Here is a 12688-nt window from a genome sequence, read left to right as displayed (position 1 = left end):
TCCATCACACTGTATAAAGCTATGATAAAAAAAATTATATTTTTACTGAAAACAAGACAAAAATACAAAGTAATTTTTTGCAGTGTGACTCCATTAAATGTGTGTGTGTGTGTGTGTGTGTGTGTGTGTAGATTAAACATGAACGGGCCAAAACGGACATGGCAGCAGGTCAAAATCAAATACAAGAACATTCTGCAGAATGGTATGGTCCCTGACTAATATTTAACAAAGCACAAGCATATATTGTACCCAGAAGGTGCCTGCTCACACATTGTCTGTACTGTTTTAGCAGTGAAAAAGAATACCCACAGACAAGGCACGGGTGGTGGGTCACCAAAGGCTGACCTTACCCCAGCAGAGGACATGGCCTTGGAGCTAAATAAAGGCAGGCCCGTCTTAGAGGGGATCCCTGGGGGGAAAGAGACGAGCATAGGTTCCTCCCAAGATGCCACCCGCTTCATTCAAGGTATGTCCTTCCATCTCTACATGGGATACAACCACATTCATATTGAATCAATTTGGACTGTCTGACTTTGGTTTACCTATTGCCTTGCAGTGTCTGGCAGCACTGTGTTCCTGTTAGAGCCACCAGCACAAGCACCAGACGATGCTGATCCAGTGAGTACTCCATCAAAGGCATACTGTAGGCCTGGCATGTCTTGTCTACTAGCTTCAATATGAATCCGATTAAATGTGATAGGGTGAAGGCCCCAGTGCAGCAGCAACAGCACATGATGGAGACGATGATGAGGAGGAGACCATCTCTCTGGATTCCAGAAGGCATGAGGTATCATGTTAAGACTGTGAAAGTACTATTTACTCTACAATGGTGAGGAGTCCTCATCAAAATCAAAAAATCTAATTTCTTTTACAGGACCCAGATGCTATACAGTGGGAAAACCAGCCTGGCAACATAGTGCGTATTAATAAAAGGACACCACATCCTGCCAAATTCCAGCTGCGCTAATTGTATTGTGTTCACAGAGCTCACAAGCTATCAGAAAGTTGTATGGCAACCACCTCCGGCGCCAAATAGAACTGGCAGACATAGACATTCAGTACAAGAAGAAAAAGATGGAAAATCTTGCACTGGAGTCCGAAATAAAAAAGAGGACAATTAGGAAACTGGACCTTGAAATAAAAAAACTTGAGAGGGAGGTGAGATATGCCTTCAATGTACACTGTATGCTAACTGTAACACAAATGTATTATTCATTATTTTTCTTTCCTCCCCCAGCTCCAAGAAGATGACACAGCTCAAAATAAAAATGAGGTATATTCTCGTAAAGTCAAGTGAGCCATGACATATGAGCTCTTATTGTGAGCACACAGGACGGTGGCATCTTTCTAAGGTTTTTTTTATTTTCCCAGCAATCAGTACAACCAAGTCATCGTTATAAGGCATCGCCCTCTTTTGCCCACCCCCCCAGCACCAGGTGTGGCCACTAGCCTATATGAAGGCCCAAAATTGTGTGTTCCTTTCTGCTCTGACAATGGCATGCCCATTCGTGCGAGATGTGGTGGATGAAGAAGCACTTGTGCTGAGGAGAGCCTTCAGGCGAGAAAGGGTCTTCAGGGACCGGTTGGACCCACTGGCCTTCCCTGATGACCATCTATATGAAAGATACAGGTTTTCTGCAGATGGCATCAGGTATCTATGCAGACTACTGGGTCCCAGGATTAAGCACCGCACTGCACGGAGCCATGCACTGAGTGTGGAGCAAATGGTTTGTGTGGCCTTGCGCTTTTTTGCTAGTGGAGCCTTCCTGTACTCAGTGGGGGATGCAGAACAGCTGAACAAGGCCACAATTTGCCGCACAATAAGGAGTGTGTGTCTGGCTATCAAAGCATTAGCAGATGTCTTCATCTCCTTCCCTGGCCACAGAAGACTCTGTGACATCAAAGAGGAGTTCTATAGGATTGCAGGTAAGAGGATCTACAAATTACAGGACAACTGTTAACACATAGTAGGATACTCATTACTTTGTGTGACAGGTTTCCCCAATGTCATTGGTGCAGTGGACTGCACACACATAAGGATAAAAGCCCCCTCAGGTGCCCATGAGGCCGATTTTGTGAATAGGAAATCCTTTCACAGCATTAATGTTCAGGTGAACATAACTTTTTGATATTGTCCATTGACGAACACTCTGCATTGCCAGTGATGTGCATTGATTGGTGTAATATTCCTCATCTTATGATTTCAGATGGTCTGCAATGCTGACTGTGTGATCAGCAATGTTGTGGCAAAATGGCCTGGCTCAGTCCATGACTCCAGAATCTTTCGGGCCTCTGAAATCTATCAGTGCCTATCACAAGGTAAGCCACACAACCCCTATTTATAACCATCATGGCTGTGTCAAGAATATCACTGTGTTTATGAGGTAGTAATGATGAGATTTTGTGTTGACAGGTGAATTCTCTGGTGTGTTGCTGGGAGACAGGGGGTATGGCTGCCAGCCTTTTCTCCTGACACCTTTCACAGACCCCCAGGAAGCACAGCAGGCCTACAACCATGCCCATGCCAGGACCAGGGCCAGAGTTGAAATGACCTTTGGCCTCCTGAAGGCACGCTTTCACTGCCTTCACAAATTAAGGGTCAGCCCTGTTAGGGCATGTGATATTACTGTGGCTTGTGCTGTCCTCCACAATGTGGCCTGCCTGAGGAAGGAGAGGGCCCCCAGAGTGCCACCAGCCATGGACTGGGACAATCCGGCAATCTTCCCTGATGACGACAGTGGTCGGCTGCTGAGGGACCAATATGTGTTGAATTATTTTAGTTAGTATGTGTGCTTTCAATTTTGGTTAAATATGTCCTGCGGTGGCAGAGGAATTTGGGTTTTTTTGGGTTCGTTTTTTGACGAATTTGGCCTCTTATGATGTTTGTGCGGTATACTGTGTGTAATACAAGGCTGCAGGGAGGCTACTGCATCCATTCATTTGTCTGTTCAGTTGATGTGTATGGATTTGTCCTGCATTTATTTTAGTGTGCAGACATGCAGGGTGTGTTATATACAGACCTTTGAATGTGTATGTATCATTTTGTATAATATGCTTGGATTCTGTGCTTTCCATCTTGTAGAGTCACTGTGACTTCAGTTTCGAAAGGAGCTGATGGTTTACCTGCTTTGTTTTGTCCTTATTCAATAAAGGAACATAATGTTACACATTGTGTTTTTATATTCATATGGAATGTGTATTTGTTTATATGACAGAGTACTAGGGCCACACTGAAGATAAAGTCATAAATTTATGAGGCTGGTTCTTTCTGCAGAAAAGCTACATATTGTTTTTACAGTTTTGATACTTATGACAATGTGATACTTAATATTCTGGCACATCAGCATGTCTTTGTTTATGAAACCATACTGAAGTACAATTTCACGAAATGCCCCACATCTGTCATTTTAACAACTGTCCTCCTTTAAAACAACTGGTTACAATATTATGACTTGTGTTTTTTTCCCCTCTGTGGCCCTAATATTCTATCATTTTATATATAGCCTTATAGTCTATGGGAAACTGTAAATTATCTAATGATAGCAACATCATCTAAAAATCATTTTTTATCCAAAATCATTGAAATTAATGATCACAATCGTTTAAATAATAACAGTGGGTCTAGTTATATGTGATAACAATGTATAGTGAGCAGTGAAATAACTATTGGTTTCCATTTGTGGTGACTGCTGACTGACATTAGGGATGAGATTAAATAGATCCTGGAATTTAGCCTGGTCTGGAGCAGGCTAGCTCCACAGAATAAATCTCCATGGTAATTTATACCATAACATATCCTCCTGCCCCCTATCCATCTTTAGTGCAACCGGATTACGGATCAATTGAGCCAGGATCACCAAGATATCCTGGCTTAATCCCTTATCCTAGTTTTGTGCAACAGGCCCCTGTTCCTTGATGGATAGGCTATTGTACAACACACAGGGCTATTTTCCTTTATTTGTTGTTTGGTGAAGTTATGGGTCCTACAGTATTGTTATGTTATTGTTAGGTGAAGTTATGGGTTCTACAGTAGGTCTGTTATTGTTTTGGGTCCTACAGTAGGTCTATGTTGTTTGGTGAAGTTATGGGTCCTACAGTATTGTTATGTTATTGTTAGGTAATGTTATGGGTCCTACAGTAGGTCTATGTTGTTGTTATGGGTCCTAGAGTACACTATGTATGTCATGCAATAACAACCAAAGTGCTTCTTCGTTCATTACAGGTATATTTGTTGTTAGGTGAAGTTATGGGCCAATTTGGCAAACAGCGTACAAACCCTCATTGTCAGGTTGATGGAAAAGCTAGCCAAAGAGCATTTTACTGGTTGAAGTGTTTTTTAAATACAAAGCGGTTGATTTGTGATGATGACACAAACATTATATTAAGCAGGACATTCAAACGAGCCTTACAATTATAATCCAAAGTAGTGTGAAATGTACTCATAAGCAACCTGGAAATGGAGGTTACTCCCCTGAGTTTTCCCCCATTCACATTCAGAATACATTGTGAAAAACTAAAATCTTTGCTCACCATTTTTGCTCCAGGCAGATATACTACATCCATAACTAGTGGTTTCCTCATTACCAGATATACTACATCCATAACTAGTGGTTTCCTCATTACCAGATATACTACATCCATAACTAGTGGTTTCCTCATTACCAGATATACTACATCCATAACTTTCGGTTTTCTCATTAGCAGGGAGGAGTTTCTACAATCAAATTGTATGTGCTTTGCCCTCGTGCCGCAATTTTATTAAACACAGAAAGGGGCCTATATTGGAGATCAAAATTCGTCTGGCACACTGCTTAGAGTTTCAACAACATGAATAACTTATTTCTAGCCTACAATCATCGATGTTACTACTAATGTGAAAACAAGACAAAATATGATTATTGTTGCTCATTTTAAGACCAGTGCATTAATAGTAGTAGTGGTTTAGTATCTCTTTCCAACCAACCCAGTGCATTAATAGTAGTAGTGGTTTAGTATCACTTTTCAACCAACCCAGTGCATTAGTAGTGGTTTAGTATCTCTTTTCAACCAATCCAGTGCATTAGTAGTGGTTTAGTGTCTCTTTTCAACCAACCCAGTGCATTAGTAGTGGTTTAGTATCTCTTTTCAACCAACCCAGTGCATTAGTAGTAGTAGTGGTTTAGTATCACTTTTCAACCAACCCAGTGCATTAATAGTAGTAGTGGTTTAGTATCTCTTTCCAACCAACCCAGTGCATTAATAGTAGTAGTGGTTTAGTATCTCTTTCCAACCAACCCAGTGCATTTATAGTAGTAGTGGTTTAGTATCTCTTTCCAACCAACCCAGTGCATTTATAGTAGTAGTGGTTTAGTATCACTTTTCAACCAATCCAGTGCATTAGTAGTGGTTTAGTATCTCTTTTCAACCAACCCAGTGCATTAGTAGTGGTTTAGTATCACTTTTCAACCAACCCAGTGCATTTATAGTGGTAGTGGTTTAGTATCTCTTTTCAACCAACCCAGTGCATTTATAGTAGTAGTGGTTTAGTATCTCTTTCCAACCAACCCAGTGCATTTATAGTAGTAGTGGTTTAGTATCTCTTTTCAACCAACCCAGTGCATTTATAGTAGTAGTGGTTTAGTATCACTTTTCAACCAACCCAGTGCATTAGTAGTGGTTTAGTATCTCTTTCCAACCAACCCAGTGAATTAGTAGTGGTTTAGTATCTCTTTTCAACCAACCCAGTGCATTAATAGTGGTTTAGTATCACTTTTCAACCAACCCAGTGCATTTATAGTAGTAGTGGTTTAGTATCTCTTTCCAACCAACCCAGTGCATTTATAGTAGTAGTGGTTTAGTATCACTTTTCAACCAACCCAGTGCATTAGTAGTGGTTTAGTATCTCTTTTCAACCAACCCAGTGCATTAATATTAGTAGTGGTTTAGTATCTCTTTTCAACCAACCCAGTGCATTAATAGTGGTTTAGTATCACTTTTCAACCAACCCAGTGCATTTATAGTAGTAGTGGTTTAGTATCTCTTTCCAACCAACTCAGTGCATTTATAGTAGTAGTGGTTTAGTATCACTTTTCAACCAATCCAGTGCATTAGTAGTGGTTTAGTATCTCTTTTCAACCAACCCAGTGCATTAGTAGTGGTTTAGTATCACTTTTCAACCAACCCAGTGCATTTATAGTGGTAGTGGTTTAGTATCTCTTTTCAACCAACCCAGTGCATTTATAGTAGTAGTGGTTTAGTATCTCTTTCCAACCAACCCAGTGCATTTATAGTAGTAGTGGTTTAGTATCTCTTTTCAACCAACCCAGTGCATTTATAGTAGTAGTGGTTTAGTATCACTTTTCAACCAACCCAGTGCATTAGTAGTGGTTTAGTATCTCTTTCCAACCAACCCAGTGAATTAGTAGTGGTTTAGTATCTCTTTTCAACCAACCCAGTGCATTAATAGTGGTTTAGTATCACTTTTCAACCAACCCAGTGCATTTATAGTAGTAGTGGTTTAGTATCTCTTTCCAACCAACCCAGTGCATTTATAGTAGTAGTGGTTTAGTATCACTTTTCAACCAACCCAGTGCATTAGTAGTGGTTTAGTATCTCTCTTCAACCAACCCAGTGCATTTATAGTAGTAGTGGTTTAGTATCTTTTTTCAACCAACCCAGTGCATTTATAGTAGTAGTGGTTTAGTATCTCTTTTCAACCAACCCAGTGCATTAATAGTGGTTTAGTATCACTTTTCAACCAACCCAGTGCATTTATAGTAGTAGTGGTTTAGTATCTCTTTTCAACCAACCCAGTGCATTAATAGTAGTAGTGGTTTAGTATCACTTTTCAACCAATCCAGTGCATTAATAGTAGTAGTGGTTTAGTATCACTTTTCAACCAACCCAGTGCATTAGTAGTAGTAGTGGTTTAGTATCACTTTTCAACCAACCCAGTGCATTAATAGTAGTAGTGGTTTAGTATCACTCTTCAATTCAGTATATCTTCCACTATGTCAATATAGTTCATGGTATGTAGTGGTTTAGTATAGAGGTCAACCGATTAATCGGAATGGCCGATTAATCGGGGCCGATTTCAAGTTTTCATAACAATCGGAAATCGGTATTTTTGGGCGCCGATTTGCCGATTTTATTTTTATTTATTTTTTCACCTTTATTTAATCTTTATTTAACTAGGCAAGTCAGTTAAGAACACATTCTTATTTTCAATGACGGCCTAGGAAACGAGGCAGAACGACAGATTTTTAACCTTGTCGGCTCGGGGGATCCAATCTTGCATTGATTACAATGCACTCCACGAGGAGCCTGCCTGTTAGCGAATGCAGTAAGCTAAGGTAAGTTGCTAGCTAGCATTAAACTTATCTTATAAAAAAACAATCAATCAATGACTGTCATTGCTCCGATGTGTACTTAACCATAAACATCAATGCCTTTCTTAAAATCAATACACAAGTATATATTTTTAAACCTGCATATTTAGCTAAAAGAAATCCAGGTTAGCAGGCAATATTAACCAGGTGAAATTGTGTCATTTCTCTTGCGTTCATTGCACGCAGAGTCTGGGTATATGCAACAGTTTGGGCCGCCTGGCTCTTTGGGAACTAATTTGCCAGAACTTTACGTAATTATGACAACATTGAAGGTTGTGCAATGTAACAGGAATATTTAGACTCATGGATGCCATGATGCCAACGGAATAAACGTTTTGTTTTCGAGGTGATAGTTTCCGGATTAGTCAAAGGTATATGGTTTAGAGAGAAATAGTCGACGCCTTATAATTCCTGTAATAACTTGCGGCTGAATTTGAAAGGGGTTCCTTCGTTATTTTACCGTTCATGTCTTCCATAGAGAATGTCTTGATCTACTTCAAATAAGGTCTGTGTTTCGTGCAGGCTTAAACCGCCTCGACGTTTTGATACCCGTGTAAATCTCACTAGGATAAGGTAACGTTTGTCAACATATTTTCATAAATCCACTCTACAATTTTTTTTATCTTCGCTTATATTTAGCCAATATTGATCAGTTACCTTGTCCTATGGATATCTACACCGTTATAAAATTGGCACGGTGATGTAAGACTACACGAAACACAGACCTTATTTTAAGTGAATCTAAAAATATCCTATGGAATAAATGAAGGAACCGCTTTTCAGATTTTGCTAGGTGTCATGGGAATTATGACTCGCACTTTGGTTGTCAATTCTTACCATGCCCATTATTAAAATAGGATTTCCTGCATATAGAAATTAAAGTTTTTGTTTTCAACATTCATCACAGGTAACTTAAACTCTATTTTTATTCAAACAGTAGAGAGTATTTGTCTCCTAAGCAGACTCTTCAGTATCATTGTCACTTCAGAGCTGTGTGCGTGTGTGTATTTATGTATTATATTAAGTTAAAATAAAAGTGTTCATTTTTCATTCAGTATTGTTGCAATTGTCATTATTACAAAAATGTGTGTGTGTATGATATATATATATATATATATATATATAAAAATAAAAAAAATGTTTAATAAATCGTCCGATTAATCGGTAACGGCTTTTTTTGTCCTCCAATAATCGGTATCGGTATCGGCATTGAAAAATCATAATCGGTCGACCTCTAGTTTAGTATCACTTTTCAATTCAGTATATCTTCCACTATGTCAATATAGTTCACATAATTTTAGTATCACTTTTCAACCAACCCAGTGCATTTGTTGAAAATGAAACATGTTGAAATTAGTAATACATCAAAGGATTCAACTATTAAACAAATGGATCAAACAGATCAATCCCACTTTTCCAGCCTGCTGAAGGCGTGGTGGAGTGGTAAACACCACCCCCGGCTCTACCAGGGGCTTGAGGTGGTCTCCCACAGCTCTGCTGGTGGAGTGGTAAACACCACCCCCGGCTCTACCAGGGGCTAGAGGTGGTCTCCCACAGCTCTGCTGGTGGAGTGGTAAACACCACCCCCGGCTCTACCAGAGGCTTGAGGTGGTCTCCCACAGCTCTGCTTATGTCATGTTCTGTGGCCTTGCTGTTCCATTTCTTGACTGCTCCTGCAACACAGAAAGAAACACATTTAGTCATATTATATAAGACATTCAAAGTAATGGATATGGAGCATCTACGGCCTCATTTACACCTGGCACCTAAATGTGACTTCTGTCATCTGATCACTCCAAGCTGCATTAGGTTCAGATCTACCAGGATGGACCTTTGACAGTCTGGCAGCAATGTAAAGAGATGGGATGAATTAGTAGGGAAAAGTACATTTTACACAAATGACCTTCATAATATCAAAGAACAAATGTTTGTGCCTGAGGTGAAATGAACTTTCATACAGCCAAAAGGGGTGAGAAATTACAACAATATCAGTGGACAATTTGCACTAATGTAAATTAACATAGATGATGGAACATATTCCCTTTTGCTGACGTGATGAACCACTAAGGGGACATGAATATTTACCATCTAAACCACGTGTGACCTCTCACCTCTCTGGCTGTAGAAGTGTTCTTCCTAACCAGTCCCTCAACAGCTCTCTGACTGAGCTCCACCCTCACTGGGTCTTCAGAGGAGAGGAAGGCTGAGGAGGGATGGAAGGATGAATGGATCAGTCAGTCAATAAAGTGTAGAGCTGCTGTCTATGCTGTCTGACAAAATCACTATTTTAGTCGTTCATTAAAGTAAATAAGGCTTTACGACTGCTGAATACCAGCTATCAAACACTTAGATCATGTATTTTCAGGTAGAGATAGATCTTTGGGACGTCTCTAGCCAATTGAAGTTGACATTTAAAATGGTTAAGGTAGGGGTTAATGTTAGGGTTTAGGGTAGGGATGTCCCAAGGATCCCAGATAGCATTGACCACCATGCATTCTTCTGTCTCTTTTACATAGCAGGTGTAAAATAAACAGACAAGACAAGTAGGCATGCAGTGCATTATGGTCATTGTAGTTTAAAAATATAATCTAATTATCCCTATCTGTATGTGGGGTTGTTTGAGAAGAATGTGATTGTCAGCCCTAACAATCCATTCTAGCACTTCATCAGGCTCTGTAAAAGTCTTTATTGATGACGTGTTCCTTCTATTCCAGGGGACAGCAGAGGAACTTCATCGATTCCACTCCATCAATACAAGCAGTGAACATCTGAAATTCACCCTCACCTTTGATGCGCATGAAACAAGTTATCTGGACATTATTATTTCTCAGGTGAGGGTGCTGTTTAGGTAAGGGTGTGTTGTCTGTGCAAAAAACAAAACAGGCTATTTTAAATCACCCATTTTGAAAAAATGTAGAACAATTAGACACCCTATAACCCACACCTACACACTCATGTATCAATCTCATTGATGGATTGTGTTGTGCAGTAAACAGGCTCAGGTGTATAACTGTGGCTCCTTCCACCTTCAAAGAATAGGCAAGAGGGCCAACCATGGAGAATAGTAAGACACTTCATTATTTCTATAACTACGCTATATTGTTTGTCCTCATGGGTCCGTTCATGTTTTTCAGCATAAAGTACTCTGCAGCCACTTAGTGTGGTGTGGACACCAGGTGAGGCCACACACACAGATTCCTGTTGAACACTGTCACTTTAACTACCTTATTTTCTCAATAACAGTCTCTCTCCTTCACTTCATCCCTCTCTCCCCTTCTCCCTAAATCCTCTAGGTTATATCAGCTGTGTCGGTGAACCCCTCCTGCATCTGAACTGGCTACATAGAGGGCACAGCATGATCAGAGGTGAGAGGTCACTTGGTCAGGTCAACAGGAATTATTATTAAAGAGATGCTTTACATTGAAATACAGATAGATGTAGTAGTCCCAGAGTTAATGATCCCAGGTCAGTTTATATTATACAGGAAGTATTATTAAAGAGATGCTTAACATTGAAATACAGATAGAGATGCAGTAGTCCCAGAGTTAATGATCCAAGATCAGTTTATATTATACAGGAAGTATTATTAAAGAGATGCTTAACATTGAAATACAGATAGATGCAGTAGTCCCAGAGTTAATGATCCAAGGTCAGTTTTGCATTTCACCTCCTGATTGATGACTAACAATGTTAGAATAAAAAATAAAAACACAAGGCTTAAACAAACTCTCTCTCTCCATCTGTCTCTCGTCTGCAGACATGTTTTGATGTGAGAGGATGCCAACCCACAGTCCCATCATCGCCACCTCACCTGCTTTTAAGATAACAGTGTCTCTAGTCGGCCCAAAGGTTGTGTAATTGTGATGAACTGAGAGAATATTTAGGTAGCACTGTGATTCATTAATTATGTGCTTACCTCTTTCCCTTTCTGTCTTTTACACCTCTCTCTCCACCTCATCTTTCTTCCTCTGTTTCTATAATGCACAACAGATGTGCATTGAAGTACAGATTGAACTTGTATATATTACACTTGGATAATGAGCTTTTCAATCAAGCGTTTCACATTCTCTACTGGTTGAAATGAAGTGTAATGTGATGAAATACTCCACCTATCCTGTGTTTATCAGATCAATACAGATGAAGGGCATTAGATGTTGAGATGAACCGGTGTTAGAGTATTTACATGATGCATAGGAAGTGTAGTGTTCTGTTTTTAACATTATATTTCTGTATATATGAATTAACTAGTTAAATCCTGTTTCTAGTCTATTAGTTACAATGTGTAACCATTGATGTCCCAGGACCAAGATTGGTAAACACTGTTGAAGTGTATAATTGTAATACATACATGAAGACACAGCGTCATTCAAATACTGGAATTTGATTCTCCTGAAAAATAATCTCAAAGACATGCATACCTAAACTGCACCTTTATTTGCCAAGGTAGAGTACATGATCAGTGAATATATTAAATGTACAGTCTACAATGGTAATAACTACATGTATATACGACTTGCATCCTTGGTACAACATGATATTGTATTCTACTCAATCCATAGGCTTCATTAATGTCATTCAGGCTGTTTTGAAGTTGATACAACTGGCTATGATAGATGAGGTTCATAGCTAGGTTCTGAACTAATATGTATACCAAACGTTTGGGTCCATACACAGATCGGCTAGATAGCTAACTACACATCCATGGGCATACAGGTATTTTAATCATCCACTGCACAATAAGCAAGAACATAGCTAGCTACGTGATTTCATCTATCTGCTTGGCAAATATCAGCAAGGCAAGCTTACAAAATTGTCCATTCAATTTGCAGTAAATTCTTCAGCTAGCTAGATTCTATACATCCACTGTTTCCCAAAACGACAGCCTGGTTTGCTGGTTGTTTCAGGAGTCCTTAAAACAACCAGAATTACAATTGCATACTCATGTCACAACACCCATAAAGCTAGCCAGCTAGCTGGCTAATGTTAGCTAGTCAGCTAGCTGGCTAAATCACGATTTTCGTAAATGAACTATGATTTTAAAAAATGCAGAATCTTTTGTCTCTACATGAACTAACATTCCTGTCAACTGTACATGTTTTTTGCATGATTAGTTATGACGTTATAATCCCTTACATTTGCTTCCATCCTAGTATTTCTGTCCGCCATCTTTGATTCAGTTCAGTTCTGTGTAGGGGTCCCCCTCTCCCCTAGTATGTATTTGCTGAAGAAATCTAAGTCACTAGTGCAGTAGCAGCCTCCCCCGGTCCTAGTGCCGGCCCGGTAAAAAGATTAAGATGCGATGGAACGGTTGACAAAAAAAA

The 12688-nt window shown here is 39.6% G+C and overlaps 1 protein-coding gene and 2 long non-coding RNA genes across 4 annotated transcripts; 2 read left to right on the top strand and 1 right to left on the bottom strand.

Annotated features, from left to right (window-relative positions):
• Positions 1 to 703: 703 nt before the first annotated feature.
• LOC139567020 (putative nuclease HARBI1) lies at positions 704 to 3602 on the top strand. 2 transcript variants are annotated; one of them, XM_071388445.1, is made up of 6 exons: positions 704 to 916; positions 985 to 1158; positions 1238 to 1273; positions 1372 to 1926; positions 2208 to 2319; positions 2414 to 3602. In XM_071388445.1, exons 4-6 carry the CDS (start codon positions 1858 to 1860, stop codon positions 2782 to 2784), a joined length of 552 nt encoding a protein of 183 aa, XP_071244546.1. In that variant the 5' UTR covers positions 704 to 916; positions 985 to 1158; positions 1238 to 1273; positions 1372 to 1857; the 3' UTR covers positions 2785 to 3602. The 2 variants fall into 2 exon arrangements, with proteins under 2 accessions (XP_071244546.1, XP_071244545.1); XM_071388444.1 differs by having other exon boundaries at positions 704 to 1158.
• Positions 3603 to 4281: 679 nt separating this feature from the next.
• LOC139567027 (uncharacterized) lies at positions 4282 to 12597 on the bottom strand. Its single transcript, XR_011673206.1, has 4 exons — positions 12501 to 12597; positions 11284 to 11341; positions 9479 to 9570; positions 4282 to 9040 (listed from the first exon to the last, which is right to left on the bottom strand). It is a non-coding gene; the product is annotated as an uncharacterized lncRNA (long non-coding RNA).
• LOC139567022 (uncharacterized) lies at positions 10234 to 11435 on the top strand. The gene is made up of 3 exons (XR_011673202.1): positions 10234 to 10543; positions 10661 to 10732; positions 11125 to 11435. It is a non-coding gene; the product is annotated as an uncharacterized lncRNA (long non-coding RNA).
• Positions 12598 to 12688: the final 91 nt, after the last annotated feature.

The sequence above is a fragment of the Salvelinus alpinus genome, unplaced genomic scaffold, assembly GCF_045679555.1.
Source record: "Salvelinus alpinus unplaced genomic scaffold, SLU_Salpinus.1 scaffold_40, whole genome shotgun sequence".
Lineage (NCBI taxonomy): Eukaryota > Metazoa > Chordata > Actinopteri > Salmoniformes > Salmonidae > Salvelinus > Salvelinus alpinus.
Note: the sequence above shows the minus strand (reverse complement) of the source record. Positions and strands in the feature narration are given on the sequence as shown.

Excerpts from the sequence above, each read along its gene's own strand:
- LOC139567020 (XM_071388445.1), top strand. The coding sequence starts at position 1,858 with ATGTCTTCATCTCCTTCCCTGGCCACAGAAGACTCTGTGACATCAAAG. Across the intron at positions 1,927-2,207 it reads GGAGTTCTATAGGATTGCAG|ATGGTCTGCAATGCTGACTG; the intron begins GTAAGAGGATCT and ends TTATGATTTCAG. Across the intron at positions 2,320-2,413 it reads CTATCAGTGCCTATCACAAG|GTGAATTCTCTGGTGTGTTG; the intron begins GTAAGCCACACA and ends TTGTGTTGACAG.